General features: G+C 58.0%; 1 protein-coding gene across 1 annotated transcript; it reads left to right on the top strand.

Moving 5' to 3' along the window:
• The first annotated feature begins 2,591 nt into the window (after positions 1-2,591).
• On the top strand, positions 2,592-15,176 carry PDCD1 (programmed cell death 1). Its single transcript, XM_081096087.1, has 5 exons — positions 2,592-2,710; positions 11,279-11,641; positions 11,991-12,134; positions 13,884-13,918; positions 14,205-15,176. Exons 1-5 carry the CDS (start codon positions 2,635-2,637, stop codon positions 14,424-14,426), a joined length of 840 nt encoding a protein of 279 aa, XP_080952213.1. The 5' UTR covers positions 2,592-2,634; the 3' UTR covers positions 14,427-15,176.
• Positions 15,177-15,855: the final 679 nt, after the last annotated feature.

Genomic DNA, 15,855 nt, shown 5'->3' with positions numbered 1-15,855 from the left:
TAAAACGGGCTCTGAGCAGATGAGTGGTTGTGCCCAGGCCAGCGTCCTGGCTGCGAGATGGACGGGGCTCGTACACAGGGACCATTGGGGAACCTGGGCCGAGTGCGCAGGGTCCGCTCTGTCAGCTCTCACACTCTCAACAGCCCAAGACGACCGGAGAGCAGCACCCCCCTTCTCCGGGGGACACCACACAGAGCTGGGGTGTGGGCTGTACCTGACGACCCCGCCCGGACCTGCTTATTGGAGAGGGTGCGAGGTGAGGGAAAGAGGCGGCCAGCCGGCTGTGACCCCAGATGCAACCCGCCACACCTGAGGGTGAAGCCAGGACACGGAGCAGGGAGGAGAGGGCCAGCAAGCCGGGGACACAGGACCGGGGAGATGGTGCCCCTGACCTTCCCACCTTTCTCCAACCAGGACCCCTGTCCTGTTCCTAAGGAGAAGGTGAGGGAGGCAGTGTGATGGGGACCACGTGTGTGCATGGGGTTTGCGTGTCTGGGGGACAGTGTGCTGATAAGTGGTGGGGATGCATCACCCCACCTGCCCCTGTCCTGCCTGTGCCACATCCTCCCCAGTCATCCTGCTGGTCCTGCCCACCCCAGGCAGGTGGGGGCTCTTCTAGGTCCCCACCTCCTTTCACAATCTCTGGATCCTCCCCTCCCCCCTGTACCCCCCCTGCCGACCCAGAACCTCCCAGTGCCCAGTGCCCCATTCAACCTCCTGTCTATGTCCCCTCCAGCCCACTGTTCCTGAGGGAGGAGTTATAGGGGAGAGGGAGGGATAAATCAGGAGGAAGGACTGGGAGGGGAAGGGGTCAGCAGGAGGGAGCAGAGTAAAGGGAGGGGACAAGAGGGAGGGGGAGGGGAAACAAAGCAGAGACCAGGGAGGTGGACAGGAGGGACTCAATCACCCTGGCTTTTGGCCCCCTGTGGACACATGCCCAAGCTCTTGCAGATAAAGTCACAGGAAGGAGGCTGCTGAGATGGTGAGGAGACCCCTCCCAGGGATCTGACAGCCTCTCACACCCAGAGCACAGTGCCCCCTCCTCCCCCCCCCCAGTTCCCTCAGCCCCTGGGGACAAACTGCAGTGCCCTGGACAGAGCCTGGCCGGAGCTGAGCAGCTGGTTCCCTGCGTTGGATGCCTGGTGACCCTTAGCCTGACCCGGCCCCACCCCCAGCCCTCCATGGAGCCCCTCCCACCCCAGTGCCAGTCCTCTGGGCCCTGGGCCCTCCAGCCACCCACACGGGGAGTGGCCCTTTGTTCTAAACTGAAGCCGCCTGCTCACTCGCTCTGCCTGCAGACACCAGCGTCTTTGATGCTGTTTCCACCGTTTCTGTTCTTTAATGTTTTCCCTTCACAACTAACGCTGAGCGGTGCCCTGGGAGCCCAGCCGGCTGTGGCGCCAGCTGTCAGGCGGTTTCTGGGTTTCTGTCTGGTTATTTTAAGCTGGTGAGACCTACGCATTGCATCACTAATATCAGCAGTTTCTTTTCTCCTTGTTTTCCATTCATTATCATAAAAGGCTTAGAACAAAACTATCGCACAAACATCTGGCTGGGCAGCCAGGCCACAGCCCCCTGCCGCCCGGAACCCCGTCTCCCACCTGAACGAGTCCCCGGGGGCCCTGCCGGGGTTGTGGCACGGGCAGGCCGGGAAGGCAGGTCTGCCTCAGAGGCTGAGCCCTGGACACTGTGCGCTGTCAGGAGGCTGCTGACAGTGGAAAGATCTGGAAATGGGGCCTCCCCAGCCTGCTTGGGGCCTTCTGAAACCCCAAGCTGAGAGGGGATGCTAGGCAGCCGATGGCCTTCAGTAGGGCCGGCAGCAAGGCCGCCATGCAGGTGGGGAGGAAAAGGGGGAGGACATGGATAAGGGCCTCAGGGGGGCCTGGCAGAAATGTCCCTGACCTAAGCCATGGGTCAGGCAGGTCCTCAGCTGCCCCTGCAGGGGGCCTGGCAGTCCGGGGAGGGACCATGGCTCTCCCGGATCAGGAGGGCCAGACAGGACCTTGGCTGCCCACTGCCCACTGCCCACTGCCCAGAGGGGTGGCTGGGTGGGGCGGCAGAGGTCTGGCCAGGCCCTGGGCCTCGGCCCCCAGTAGTGGCAGAGTTGGTGGGTTCAAACACAAGGCCACAGAGGAGGCAGAGTGGGCTGTGGGCAAGGGGTGGGGCCCACCTTCACTGCTGCCTGGGGGACCTCTGCCCTGAGAGGGTGGCCCACCTTCCCATTGTCAGAAGGATGGCTGGGGAGGGAGGGCAGTCACCCCCTATCATATGGAAAGGGAAAGAGGCAACCCCAGATAAAGAAACAAAATCTGCCCTCAATAGAGATCCCTGATGGGGAGAGGTACCCAGACACCCCCGCCCCCCACCTGTCTGTATTTCTTTCTCCCTGCCACCTCCTTCCCCTGTCCTCTACTCTCTCACATCCCCCATCTCTCTCTCTCTCTCTCTCTCTCTCTCTCTCTCTCTCTCTCTCTCTCTCTCTCTCTCCACCCCCTAACCCTCCTCCTACCCATGTGGAGGAGGAGGAAGAAGGGGCGGGGCTTGTGCCTTCAAGCCCAGGGAAACAGTTTCCTTTCTTCACGCACTTCTGCCAGAGCAGAGGAGAGGACGTTGTGATCGGCAGGCGCTTGGGGCATGGGGACCCTGGGGGTGCCCTGGCCGCTCCTCTGGGCGGTGCTGCAGCTGGGCTGGCGGCCAGGCTGGCTCCTAGGTATGTGGATCACAGCTGGGTGGCGGGGTCCGGGGTGGGAATAGCCTCTGGCGCTGTCTCTGGCAGGCGGGGAGGAGACTGTGGTGGAGTGCTGTGTGGCTTTGGGCAAGGGAAGTGCCCTCTCTGGGCTCACCTGGTGGTGAGACCCCTGAGCGGGCAGGAGTATCCCAGGTCTTCCTCTGTGGCCATGGGATGGCGAACCTGTGCCCCTTGCTGTAGAATGACCAGGCCAGGGCTGGCCCAAACCTATGCCCAGCTGCCCAACTTGGGTTTTCCTGGGATGGACCAGCCTCGCGGGGCTGACTGGCTCTTGAGGTGACAGGTTGGGTGGCCCGGAGACTTACTCTGCTATATCCAAAGTAACTGTGCAAGTAAAGATCGTTCCCCCAACCCCACTCAGGGCCTGGGGCGCGCCGCCTGCAGCCTCTGGAGGAGATTCCCGGGTGTAGAGCCTAGGCACGACCCTCAGCGTCCACGGCAGGTTCTGGTGAGGGGCCCCGGTATGAGCCGTGCACTGGACAGGCCCTGCAGGCCCATGGTCGGGGAGCGGGGCTCCTCCTGGCTGTCCCCATCCTCTGTCAGCACTGCACAGGTGGGGACCGGGGAAAGTGGACCCCCACCTCCGGCCCAGGGCCTTTCCTCTGGACCTCGCTGGGATGGGGACCGAGGGGCCCTGGGAGGACCAAGACGAGGTGGGGGTTTCCGGACCTTGGAGTCCTGGGTCCAAGGGCTCTCGGTCACTCTGGCCCTCCAGGGTCTACTTGATGGTGATGGGGGCAGGCCTTTTCCTGGGCAGGGCCTCGCTCTCCAGGAAGACCTCGGGGTCAGTGAAGACACTCAAAGTGGTCCCAGGGCCTGTGGCCGAAAGGCGCCTGGTGGAGGGCCTTGGGGGGAGTCCAGGCATGGGGGCAGAAGGCGTGTGCACCACCTGGGAGGAGGACCTAGGGCAGTGATGGCGAACCTATGACATGCGTGTCAGAGGTGACACGCAAACTCATTTTTTTGGTTGATTTTTCTATGTTAAATGGCATTTAAATATATAAAATAAATATCAAAAATATAAATCTTTGTTTTACTATGGTTGCAAAGATAAAAAAATTTCTATATGTGACACGGCACCAGAGTTAAGTTAGGGTTTTTCAAAATGCTGACGCGCCGAGCTCAAAAGGTTCGCCATCACTGGGCTAGGGCGTCAAGGGGGCTGGGACCTCCCATGGCCCGATCCTCACCAGGACCCCTTCCCAAAGCAGGGAAAGGTGAGCATAAGGCTCTGCAGCCAGACCCTCCAGCTTCAGACGTGTCAGCCTGGGCGAGATGTTCAAACGCAGAGAGACTCAGTTTCCCCATGTGTGGCCCCGGCTCGGCACAGAGCACAGCACTGCCCTGTCACAGGCCTGTGGTGTCCTCCTCCTGCTCTGGCCCAGAATCGGGCGCTCCAGGCCACGGGGACTTTCTCTCCCATGTCATCTTCTTCCTTCCTAATTCATTCACTAGATTTATTGTTTAAGTCCTTCCCATGGAAGTCCCCTCCTGAGGTACACGTTTTTCTCGCATTTTACGAACTATCCCAAGCCCAGCAGTAGCCGCCCCCACCCACCCACCCCCGTGCTAGTGAAGGAGAGAAAACGAGAGTAAACGACAGCCTGGAGTCAAGCAAGAGCCCTCATCGACAGCTTCCTCACCTCCCGCGAGTCACGTAACCTCAGAGCCACGGTGTTAACCTGCACTTTGGGGACAACAGTGCCTGCCCTCCGAGGGCCACGGGAGTGAAATCAGATCACTTATAAACACCGTCTGGCACAGACCGCGGCACAGGTCATTAAGTCAGATTATTGTATTTATTTTTTTCAAATTACAGCTCTGAAAGATATTTAAAACATACAGAATAGTTACAGAAAACAGCCGTGAACACCCTGCACCCAGAGCTGCCAAGTGATAACACTGGCACATTCGCCGTGTGTATCAGCGGCCGGGACCAACGCCACACACCAGGCGGCTTCTCAACAGAAGTCCCTGGTCCCACAGCTCAGAGGCTGGAAGCCGGCAGCCAGGTGTTGGCCGGCGGAGGGCCGAGAGGCCAGGCCTCTCCAGCTCCTGGTGGTGGCCGCCAATCCTTCTCGTCCTCTGGCTCGGACATCACCCCATCTCTGCCTCTGTCTTCACGTGGTCTTTCCTGTCTGCGTCTGTCCAGATGTCCCTCTTCGTGTAAGGTCAGGGTCTTGTGGGATGAGGGCCACCTCTGGACCTCATTGTGAACAAGTACAAGTGCACCACCTGTTCCAAGTAAAGCCACACTGAGGTGCTGGGTCAGGTCTCAGCGTGTCCATCTGGGCCCACGTCCCATCTGTGCATGTCACCGAGATTTGGGCTGGGCCACGGAGGTTGGTCGTTCGGATCGCCCCGCAGACCTCCCCTCCTCCCGGCTCGGTAGCTTTGCGAGTCCCGAGTTCAGATGTCCCCAAGTCCAGCGCTGACTGCTTGTTTGGCAGTGGCGGTCCTCAGCTCCCTCTGTCTCCGCAGGCCCTGGAGTTCTTTTTCTTTTAAAATCCAAATCTCCATTTTATTTCACACATGGGAAGCCTTAGGACTAGGAATATTTTATGGAGGTATAATGGGCACAGTGTTGCATTACTTCCAGGTGCATAATGTAATGATTCCGTATTTGTCCACATTGCGAAGTCATGAGCCTGCTTAACAGCCCCCACCAAACATCGTTACAGAATTCTTTCTTCTTATCATGAAAACCTTTGACTCCACTCTCTTAGCTGCTTTCAAACGTGCAGTGGGATGCCTCAGTGTCCACGGGGATGGGTTCCAGGACGTCCGGGAATTCTGGTCAAGCCCCTTATATTGCACAGATGTACGACAGTCTCGTTAGTAAAGGTGTTTCCCACCAAGACGTGAGGTAGCAATCTTGAACCTACTTGTGTGTACTGAGATTGAACAAGAAAGTAATATATTGTAAGCTCTGAGATCCAGGTTTCTGTCAACCCTGTGGTGTCGGGCAGGAATTGGGTCGGAACTTAAACTCGTGGTCCTTAGCCGGCTCTCACAGCAGCCATGCCTGCCTGCTCCCCTGGGACATCATCGCTCCCCTGGCCACTTAGGGTCACACCGCTATTCCCGCTCCGCCGAAAGGATTGTCCCTAAATCTTTCTTTAAAAATAATTTTTATTTTTAAATTATAGTTAACACACAATATTATATCAGTTGCAGGTGTACAACGTAGTGATTAGGCATTTATATCATTTACTAAGCGATCACCCGTTGTGTCCCTAAATCTTGAACATCCTCTCTTGTGTTCTCTCCTCTTCTCTCAGCCACCACCTGGAGCACCCTAACTGACTCACACCTAATACACACACAATCATATTTTCCTAACTAGTCTCAAGGTTTCCAGGGGCAGAAACAGGCGTCAGAGATGGGCAAACTGTTGAGTGTTGGGTGTCTGGGCCAGTGCCCGCTCTCATGGCAGGGGCAGCCCCGACTTGGCCCCAGAGGTGGGACCTTGCACCAGGTGTTGAAGATTTTCTGACATTTAAGGAGAGGTCAGACATTCCAATTTTTATGTGACATCTCGTATGTCTCATGTGCTAATTCTAGGCTGTTTTGTTTTTTAAAAATTCTTTGTGAGGGAAAAGATAAGCAACAGCAACATATCTGTGGTCAAATGTATCTGCCACAACCATTTTACAAGTTCTGGCCGTGAGAAGAGATGACATTTAAATAAATGACTATAGCCGGCCCTCGGGGTCCGGGGGTCTGTGTACTGAAACCCAAGGATGCGCAGGGCCCTTATATAAAACGATGTGGTGTTTGCATATAACATCGGCGGGTGCGCCCGCACATCCCTTGTTTTGCGTGGATTCAGCCAGTGCTCCACACAAATTAGCACGTGGAAAATTCAAATTTTGCATTTTGGGATGTTCTGGGATTTTTGGTTCTTTTGACTATTCTGATCCGAGATTGGTTGAGTCCATGGATGCCGAACCCATGGGTGGGAAGGGCTGACTGTGGAGTGTTATGAAGCACAGTTGCCATGCCATGCACAGCATCCCCAGGACCTATTCCTCTTATAATTGGAAGTTTCTATCTTTTGACCCCCCTTCACCTGCCCACCCCCTTTCTGGCAACCACCTGTCTGTTCTCTGTATCCATGAGCTCGATTTTTGTTTTGTTTGCTTTCTGTCTTACATTCCACATATACGTGAGATTATATGGTATTTGTCTTTCTCTGTCTGACTTATTTCACTTAGCATAATGCCCTCAGGGTCTATCCAGGTTGTCGAAAATGGTAAGATTTTATTCTTTTTTATTGCTGAGTGACATTCCATTTATATGTGCACGCCTCTTCTCTATCCTCCCGTCTATCACTGGGCACTTCGGTTGCTTCCGCAGCTTGGTCACCGTGACTAATGCTCCAGTGGACGTGGGGTGCACCTACCTTTTCTGTTAGTGTTTTGGGTTTCTTCTGATAAATACCAGACGTGGGCTTGCTGGATCCTATGGTAATTCTGTGTTTAACTTTTTACGGTAACTCTATCCTGATTTCCACAGTGGCTGCACCAGTTTACATTCCCACCAGCAGGGCTCAAGGGGCTCCTTTCTCCGCGTCCTCACCAGCACCCACTTGTTGATTTGCTGGAAACAGCCATTCTAAGAGCATGAGGTGATGGCTGGCGGTGGTTTTTACTTGCATTGCCCTGATGATTAATGAGGACGAGCATCTCTTCATCTGTCTGTTGGCCATCTGTATGTCTTCCTTGAAAAATGCCTGTTCAGGGGCTTTGTCCATTTTGTAATCAGATTGTTTATGGGGGTATTTTTGCTTTTGAGGTTTATGGGTTTTTTATATATTTTGTATATTAACCCCTTATCCAATATATGATTTACAAATATTTCAAATCCTTTTTCCACTCTGTAGGCTGTCTTTTCATTTTGTTTGATGGCTTCTTTGCTGTGCAGCAGCTCTGTAGTTTGCTGTCATCCCACTGGTCTATTTTTGCTTTTGTTGGCAGCCCTGGCATTCTCGAAGGCTCCACCTGGGTGTGTCTGATGATTGGTCATGGAAGACCACAAATGTGTCCTTCTTAGGGCATCCGCCAGGGACCTCACCAGGGTCCCATTCTCTCTGGGTCCCCAGCAAAAGAGGGGAAGGCTCTTTTGCCTTCCCTGTGTGATGAATAAAGACGCACGGGGGCAGCTGAACGGGGACCCGCCTCGTCCAGTTCCGATTCCGTGAGAGGCACCACAAATGGCCAACAGACAAGTGACTCATTTGGCAACAAATTAAGGTCAGGGGTGGGTCAGATGAGATCCAAAACTGCAGAGAAACAGGGCTCCTCCCTCCACACAGAGCGAGGACAGGGTCCCGGGACCGGTCAGCAGTGCCCTCACCAGGGCGCCCTGGGAAAGCCTGCTGGAGGGGCCTGGGCAGGAGGGGAGGTGGCTCCGTGCACTGCGTGGCTCTCAGGGGAGCTTCTTGGGTGGCCCCGGCCGTGAGAGGGGGGCCTGCTTGGAGGCCCTGGCAAGTTGGACCCAGGTGGAGGCATGGATTTGGGAAAGGGGTGGGACAGTGACTTGGGATGGTGCCATCCAGACGGGAAGGCGTTTGTGAAGGGAGACACGGGCTGGCTGCAGTGGACAGTGGCGGGGGACACACGAGCAGGGTGGGTGCTGTGTGCTGCAGTGTCACCAATGATTTCGCCAAGTCTTTGTCCACCTTGAACTGTCACTCCCATGGCGCTTCCTTTAAAGCAGTGGTTCTCACCCTGTGGGTCGCGACCCCTTTGGGGTCGAACGACCCTTTCACAGGGGTCGCCTAAGACCATCGGAAAACACATATATAATTACTTATTGTTTTTGTGATTAATCACTAAGCTTTAATTATGTTCAATTTGTAACAATGAAAATACATCCTGCATATCAGATATTTACATTACGATTCATAACAGTAGCAAAATTACAGTGATGAAGTAGCAACGAAAATAATTTTATCGTTGGGGGGTCACCACAACATGAGGAACTGGATTAAAGGGTCGCGGCATTAGGAAGGTTGAGAACCACTGCTTTAAAGAGACTTGCTTCCCGGCACAACACAGAGAACGCTGCCTTTTGTCGCCACCACACCCCAGCAGTTACTCTTTAGATAACTGTCATGACTAATGTGCAACATTCAGACTTTGAATTTCTTGCTCATCTAACAGAGCTGAGCGGTTTGGGGTTAGCAGGGTGGCTCTGCTCCGTACATCTATTTAGAAACCCAAACTGATGGGGCTTCCTTTCTTCACTTGGGCCTTCCACTCAGAGTCATCTTCATTGGTCGGCCAAGAGGAGAGAACATGGGGAGGGCCAGGGAAGAGCGATGGACCATGTCCAAAGTGCCATTCACTCCACATCCCACCGTGAGAATATATGCGCTAATTGTGCATTCGTGTAGGAAAGGAGAATGCGGACTTTCCTGAGCAGCTGGAAACTTTTGCCCCACCAATGGGAGAAAATCAAACTACTGTTAATCTTAACTTCTCTAATACCAGATTGGTGTACCTTTCCAGCCTTTCCTGGAACCATTGCTGTTCTTTGCCACCACACTGTTTCTATCAGATCATTTATTCAGTCTAATAGCTCCAAGTCACTTTCTTTCACACCAAAACCCTTTAAAGCAAAGCACAGTATTATCTCTTTCGCTAAGTCTTTTCTCATTTTTTTCTCTCCCGAAAAAGAAACCAAAGGTAGGCAGTAAACGTATTCAACTTTAAATCATCTAAGATCAAATCATAATTAGTGTAGAAAAATGCCCAGTAATGAGAGAGACAGAGAGAGACTTGCTTCCCAAATAAATGTGTGAAGAAGATGGGCGTTAGTGCTGCCAATGGGAACGGGGCTGGCATGCAGGAGGGTAGGACACAATCAAGAATGAGGGAAGGGCTGTGTCCCCATCAGTGTTTGTGTCGCCCCCTAGAGGACCCCACCTGCCACAGCCATCCCCAGTCCAGAACTGACCTTCTCCAGGGCCCCTGGCCTCCCTGACACCCCATACCCTCCCCCGAGCTGCCCCTCCACAAGGCCCAGAGGACCCCAGCCCCCTGAACAAGGATGTGCAGGCGGTCTGGGACGCCCACACAGGAGGGGGCTCGAGGCTCTCCGACGCGAGAATGAGCACACGTGCTAGGTTATGCTCTCCCTCCCTCACATGCATTCACGCTCACGGCCACATGCTCCCCCGGCTCATGTCCAGCTGGCACTTGACAGGATCATAGGGACAGTACCTGCAGCCCCAGAACTGGCCATGTGCCCCCCTTGACCATGCACTGATGGCCAGGAGAGGTGCCCGGGAAAGGCCGCGGCGGGAGGTACAGGCTGGCGGGGCCCTGGCCTCTCCACGCCAGTGTCCTCAGTGTAAACTGGTGGGAGCGGAGAAGGGCCTCTGTGTCCCCGAGCAGGGCCACAGAAATGGAGGACCCTGGGACATCTCAGGACCCACCTGGTCTCTGAATATCTGTGATTTTGACCCTTGTGAGGTGCCCAGTGGGGATGGGCAGAGGGTGTCCTGGTCACACGTGCCCTGAAGTGGCCCAGGTTGAAGGGGAGCTGGGTCCCAGCACCATCCCATCCTCCTCCGAGCCGCTGGGCAGGCTCCCTGGGCAGGCCTCGCACGGGACAGGGTGGGCCTGAAGCAGCCAGCCTGGGGCAAGGTCGTGGAGTGCCGGGAGCCACCCCCAGCAAGTGCAGGATGGAGCCGAGTGGAGCAGATGCACAGCCAGGGAAAGCAGACGTGTGGCCGTGAGCGTGACTGCCTGTGAGGGAGGTGAGCACAACCTACCACGTGTGCTCATTCTCGCGTCGGAGAGTCGCGCCCTCGCCTGTGTGGGCGGCCCCAGGCCGCGGGCACATCCTTGTTGGGGGGGAGAGGGGGCGGGGAGGGGAGCGTGGGCTGGAGCCCAGGGTGTGGGGGACTCTATTTCCGTCCATCTCAGGGGCAATGGCCCAGCTGAACTGCAGTCCCCAGAGCCTTGGAAGAGGACCTGGGGGGCCCCACACTGCCCAGGTCAGCAGTGCCCATGTGGGGTCCGGCTCTGAGCTTGTCCTGAAATGGGGGAAAGGCTGGCCCCTGGGCCCACTGGGGCGGGGCTTCCCACGGCAGCCCCGGCAGCCCAGCCCAGCGCCCAGGCCATCCTCCCCACCCCCCAGCACAGTGCAGAGGGCTCAGAGACCTGGGAGGCAGAGCTGGGGGCCTGAGTCAAGGAGGGAGGGGTGAAGGCCCTAAGCCACTACTTGGGAAAGAAATGGGGTGGGGGGCCTGGGGTTGGAGCCAGAGGCAGCCCAGCCCAGATCTCTGGATGCCATCAGTGGACAAGATCCCACCACGGGGTTCCCTGGTGAGAGGTGAGCACCTGTCCCCAGGAGGCATGCAAGAAGCTACAAGGCTCTTGGCAGAGGGGACTCCAGCGTGGCTGGGCTTCCCAGGACCTTCCTGTCTGACGAGATGTGGGGAAGCGGGAGGGGGGTCTCGGTGGGCTGTCCCACAGGCCTTCCTCAAGGCCCGCTGGTTCTCTCTCCACCCCACAGAGACTCCCAACAGGCCCTGGAGTCCCCTCACCTTCCACCCGCCTCAGCTCACGGTGGCCGAGGGGGAGACCGCCACCTTCACCTGCAGCTTCTCCAACACGTCTGAGGACTTTGTGCTCAACTGGTACCGCATGAGCCCCAGCAACCAGACGGACAAGCTGGCCGCCTTCCCTGAGGACAGCGGGCAGGAAGTCCGCAGGGACCAGCGCTTCCGCATGACCCGGCTGCCCAACGGACGGGACTTCGAAATGAGTGTCCTCACTGCCCGGCGCAATGACAGCGGCATCTACTTCTGTGGGGCCATCTACCTGCCCCCCAAGACGCAGATCCATGAGAGCCTCCGGGCAGAGCTCACGGTGACAGGTGCAGGGCGGGACCCCAGGGTGGGAGTGAGGATGCGGACAGGGCTGGGCAGGGCCTGTTAGGCACAGTGAGCACGGATTCTCCTAACTTCACTCCAGGACTGTCCCACACCCAGGGCCACAGTGACCAATGGCTTTGGGCCTCTGTGCTTGGAAGCACCTCAGACCCCATTTGTCCTGAGGGAGGGGCAGGTGGTAGGTGCGCCTCAGAGTGAGGTTGTGCAGGCCTGGGTGAGACTGGTCAGTGCGAGCCTAGGACTGAGTCCCCTCAGACTTGAAGGGGGCAGGGTAGGACCCGAAGTCCCTGTCCTGTGTCCCCACGCCTGAGCATCTGTCCTCTGTGTCTCCAGAGAGAGCCCCGGAACCGCCCACGGAGGGCCCCAGCCCCGCACCCAGGCCCTCAGGTCAGCTACAGGGCCTGGTCATCGGTGTCACAAGCGTCCTGGTGGGCGTCCTGCTGCTTCTGCTGCTGTCCTGGGTCCTGGCCACTCGAGGTAAGGCCCCAGCCTGCCCCGCTGCTGTCCCGCCAGCTGGAGCCCGAGGCACTGCCAAGGCCTCTCCTCGGAGACCCCGGCCATGCTCTCAGGAGGGGTCTGAGGGGAAGGCAGCTGCCCAGGTCACACAGGAGGCTAGGAGAGGCCCCCAGGCTGAGCCCCTGTGTAGCTGCCCAAGGCTGCCCTCAAGCCTCAGGCCACATCTCAGACCACAAGCCACTGTGACGGTGCTTCTAACAGCTGCTGGGGGCCTGTGGTGACAGCCACAGCCGCCCCGCCCCCCAGGATGGTGGTGGTCACGGGCAGCTGACCTCACTCAGTCACTGCTGTCCTGAACTGCGGCTCTGTGCCTCCTGCACGCCCACCCTGGGTGTCAGAGGGGCTTCGGAGTCACTGTGCCCCCCCACCACCTCTTAGGGGGGCCTGGTGCCTGGACAGGAGGCATGGGGGGTCCTGGTTGGACACTGTCTTGGGCAGCCAGTAAGGTGCCTCCAGAGTGAGGAAAAAGGGGCCGGAAAAAGGGGCCACTTCCTAAAGGGGGCCCAGCCCAGGGTAGGTCAGCCCCTCCGAGGCCCTGCCCACCAGAGGCTCTGGTCACGCTCTCCCAGGACAGGCACCATGTGTGGCAACAGCAGGAGTTCCCACTCGAGACAGACACTGCTCTTGACCCCTCTGACGGCTCCTCGCCGGCCCATAGCCTTCAGACCCTGCGATACTGGGTGGCCGCCCAGGGCTGAGCCCATGGGGGTCACACCCCTGCACCATGTCAGCCCTGCCTGGCTCTCCTCTGAAACCCTGAGGGACCTGGGCGCAGGAGAGACCACTGTCCCTTCTGGGCGAGGAGAGGAGACTGGCCCAGGGCTCCAGACGCAGACCTGCTGAGCCGGCCGAGTCGCTGTCCTGAACTGCGGCTCTGTGTCTCCTGGGTGCCCGCCCTAGGTGATAAGGGCAGCCATGGCCTCCATGCCCTCCCCTGGGTGGTTAGGGACAGCGGCCATGCTGCCCTGCCATTCCAGGCCCTGCGGGGTTCATTTCTCCAGGGATCACATTTTTCCTCCTTCAGATGTTTGTTTAAATATGTTTTTATTGATTTTTTTTAGAGAGAGAGGAAGGGAGAGGGAGAGAAGATAGCAACATCGATGACAGAGAAACAGAGCTGCCTCCTGCACGCCCCCTGCTGGGGATTGAGCACACAACCCAAGCATATGTTCTGATGGGGATGGAACCAGGGACCTCTGGGTTCATGGGTCAACGCTCACCCACTGAGCCGTGCCCGCCAGGCCCCTTCAGATCATTTTGAGATGTGCTCTATGCGCCTCTGGGCGCTGGTCCCTGGTGGGGACGCACGTGGTGTTCCTGTGCACATCGATCAGGGAGATGCTGCCATAGCACCGCTGACTATGTGTCTGCTGTGTGCTTTATGGCGCCAGCCCGGGACCCAAGGTGGGTTTGGTGCCCTGCAGTGGACACCAGGCTCGGCCAGGTTTGGGACCAGCAGGAGCACTAAGCCCGGAAGACAGGAGGTCCTATGTGGCCTCACACCCAGCAACTCACTTCCAGACGGACCCTCGGAGATGAGCAGGCACTCGGGTGGTTGCATGGGGGGTGGGAGCAGGCAGGGAGGCAGCTTGGCCACCCAAGCCTGGAGGCTTGGGCTCTTCCCATGGCCAGAGGTCTTCCCACCCCACTGCCTGCTGAGACCCAGCCTGCCTGGGCCTCCTGGACCTGACTCCCTGTGTTTCTCTGCAGGGGGCTGTGCCTGCCGGAGTGAGGACCAGCCTCCGGTGAGTTCCCTTCCCCTTCTGGTGACTCTGGTACATTTCAGGGAAGGGGTGTGAGGGACAGGCAACCCCAGGGGTGAGTGGCCTCAGGAGCAGCCACACCCATCCCCAACCATGTCACCTTGTTCGAACGTGGGCACCCGAGCCCAAGGACGGGCTGTGGGGCTCAGGCCCTGCCCCACTGTGTATGTGTGTCTACGCATGTGTGGGTCTGTGTTCACACTTGTGTGTACGTGTGTGTTCACCAGCCACTGAGAGAGCGCTGACTCCTTTCTCCCTCTTCCCTAAGAAGGAGGGCCCCTCCGTGGCATCTGTGGACTACGGGGAGCTGGACTTCCAGAGGCGGGAGAAGACCCCGGAGCCCCCCGCCCCCTGTGTGCCGGAACAGACCGAGTACGCCACCATCGTCTTCCCCGGCAGGCCTGGCTCTCCCCGCAGGGCCTCTGCTGACAGCCCGCAGGGGCCCCAGCCCCTGAGACTCGAAGACGGACACTGCTCTTGGCCGCTCTGACGGCTCCTCGCCGGCCCATGGCCTTCAGACCCTGCGATAACTGGGTGGCCGCCCAGGGCTGAGCCTGGTGGGGTCACACCCCTGCACCGTGTCAGCCCTGCCTGGCTCTCCTCTGAAACCCTGAGGGACCTGGACGCAGGAGAGACCACTGTCCCTTCTGGGCGAGGAGAGGAGACTGGCCCAGGGCTCCAGACGCAGACCTGCTGTCCTGAACTGCGGCTCTGTGCCTCCTGCACACCCACCCTGGGTGTCAGAGGGGCTTTGGGAGTCACTGTGCCCCCCTTCCCCTGCCTCTCAGGGGAGACTGGTGCCTGGACAAGAGGCACGGCGGGTCCTGGTTGGAGACTGTCTTGGGCGGCCAGTAAGGTGCCTCCAGAGCGAGGAAATCCAGCACACTCAAAGGACACAGAGGGACGTGCAAGAGCCTGGCTCTCCCCGGGCCTGGAGAAGAGACTTGGCCGCCCAGGTGGGCAGCACCCCGAGTGGCCTCCTCCATGGCGCCCATTTACGGTGCTATTTAAAGGTGCCTCGGAGGCTCCTGCTTGGGGTGCTGGGTGGGCACCCTCCAGCCAGACTACCACTCCTAACCCAGCACACACAGGGCGTCAGCTGTCCTGCAGGATGGCCCGTGGGCACCCAGTGTGGGGGCTCAGAAGCAGGTGTCCTTCGTGGGCTCCACAAACACACTGAGCAGCCCTTTCCCTTTCTATTATATTATCTATACTAATAAAAGGGTAATATGCTAATTAGACCGGACAGCTTCTGGACATCCTTCCAGACGTCCTTCCGGAAAAAGCGGGGCCCAAGACAGAGGCAGTTGGGGGTGATCAGGCCAGCAGGCAGAATAGTTAGGAGCAATCAGGCAGGCAGGCGAGCGGTTAGGAGCCAGCGGTCCCGGATTGTGAGATGGTGCAGGCTGGGCTGAGGGTCCCCCCTCACCCCCGCACGAATTTCTTGCACCGGGCCTCTAGTAATTAAATAATGACAGAAGCTCAAAGAAAGGCCCCCAGTTCTGTCCTACTCACAGGTCATGAGGGGAGGGGGAGACCCTGCTGGTTCCAGGCAGATGGAGGGCTCCGGCCTTGATGTCACTATTCAAGAAACACACAGCCCCCTGAGGCCCTCATCTCCACTCCTTTGGCTCCTCCCACACTCACACAGCCTCTGACTTGAGGGGGCTGCTGGACCCCACCCCCCAGGAGCCTTTTCTGGGCTTCATGCCCCAGGGTCCCACGGCACCCTGCCCCCAGACCACCTCAATCTGGCACAGTACATCCCTGAGCGATTGTGCCTATATCTGCCCTGTTGCAGCCCTCATGAGTCCCCTACACCTTGGGGTCCCTCCTGGGCAGGGTCTGTGCCCCAGGCTGGGGCCAGGCCAGGCAGTGGGTGGGCTGCACCAGGCTACCAGCAAGCAGGCTCAGGGGTG

Source organism: Myotis nattereri (assembly GCF_964212035.1).
Source record: "Myotis nattereri genome assembly, chromosome: 7".
NCBI classification, from domain to species: domain Eukaryota; kingdom Metazoa; phylum Chordata; class Mammalia; order Chiroptera; family Vespertilionidae; genus Myotis; species Myotis nattereri.
Note: the sequence above shows the minus strand (reverse complement) of the source record. Positions and strands in the feature narration are given on the sequence as shown.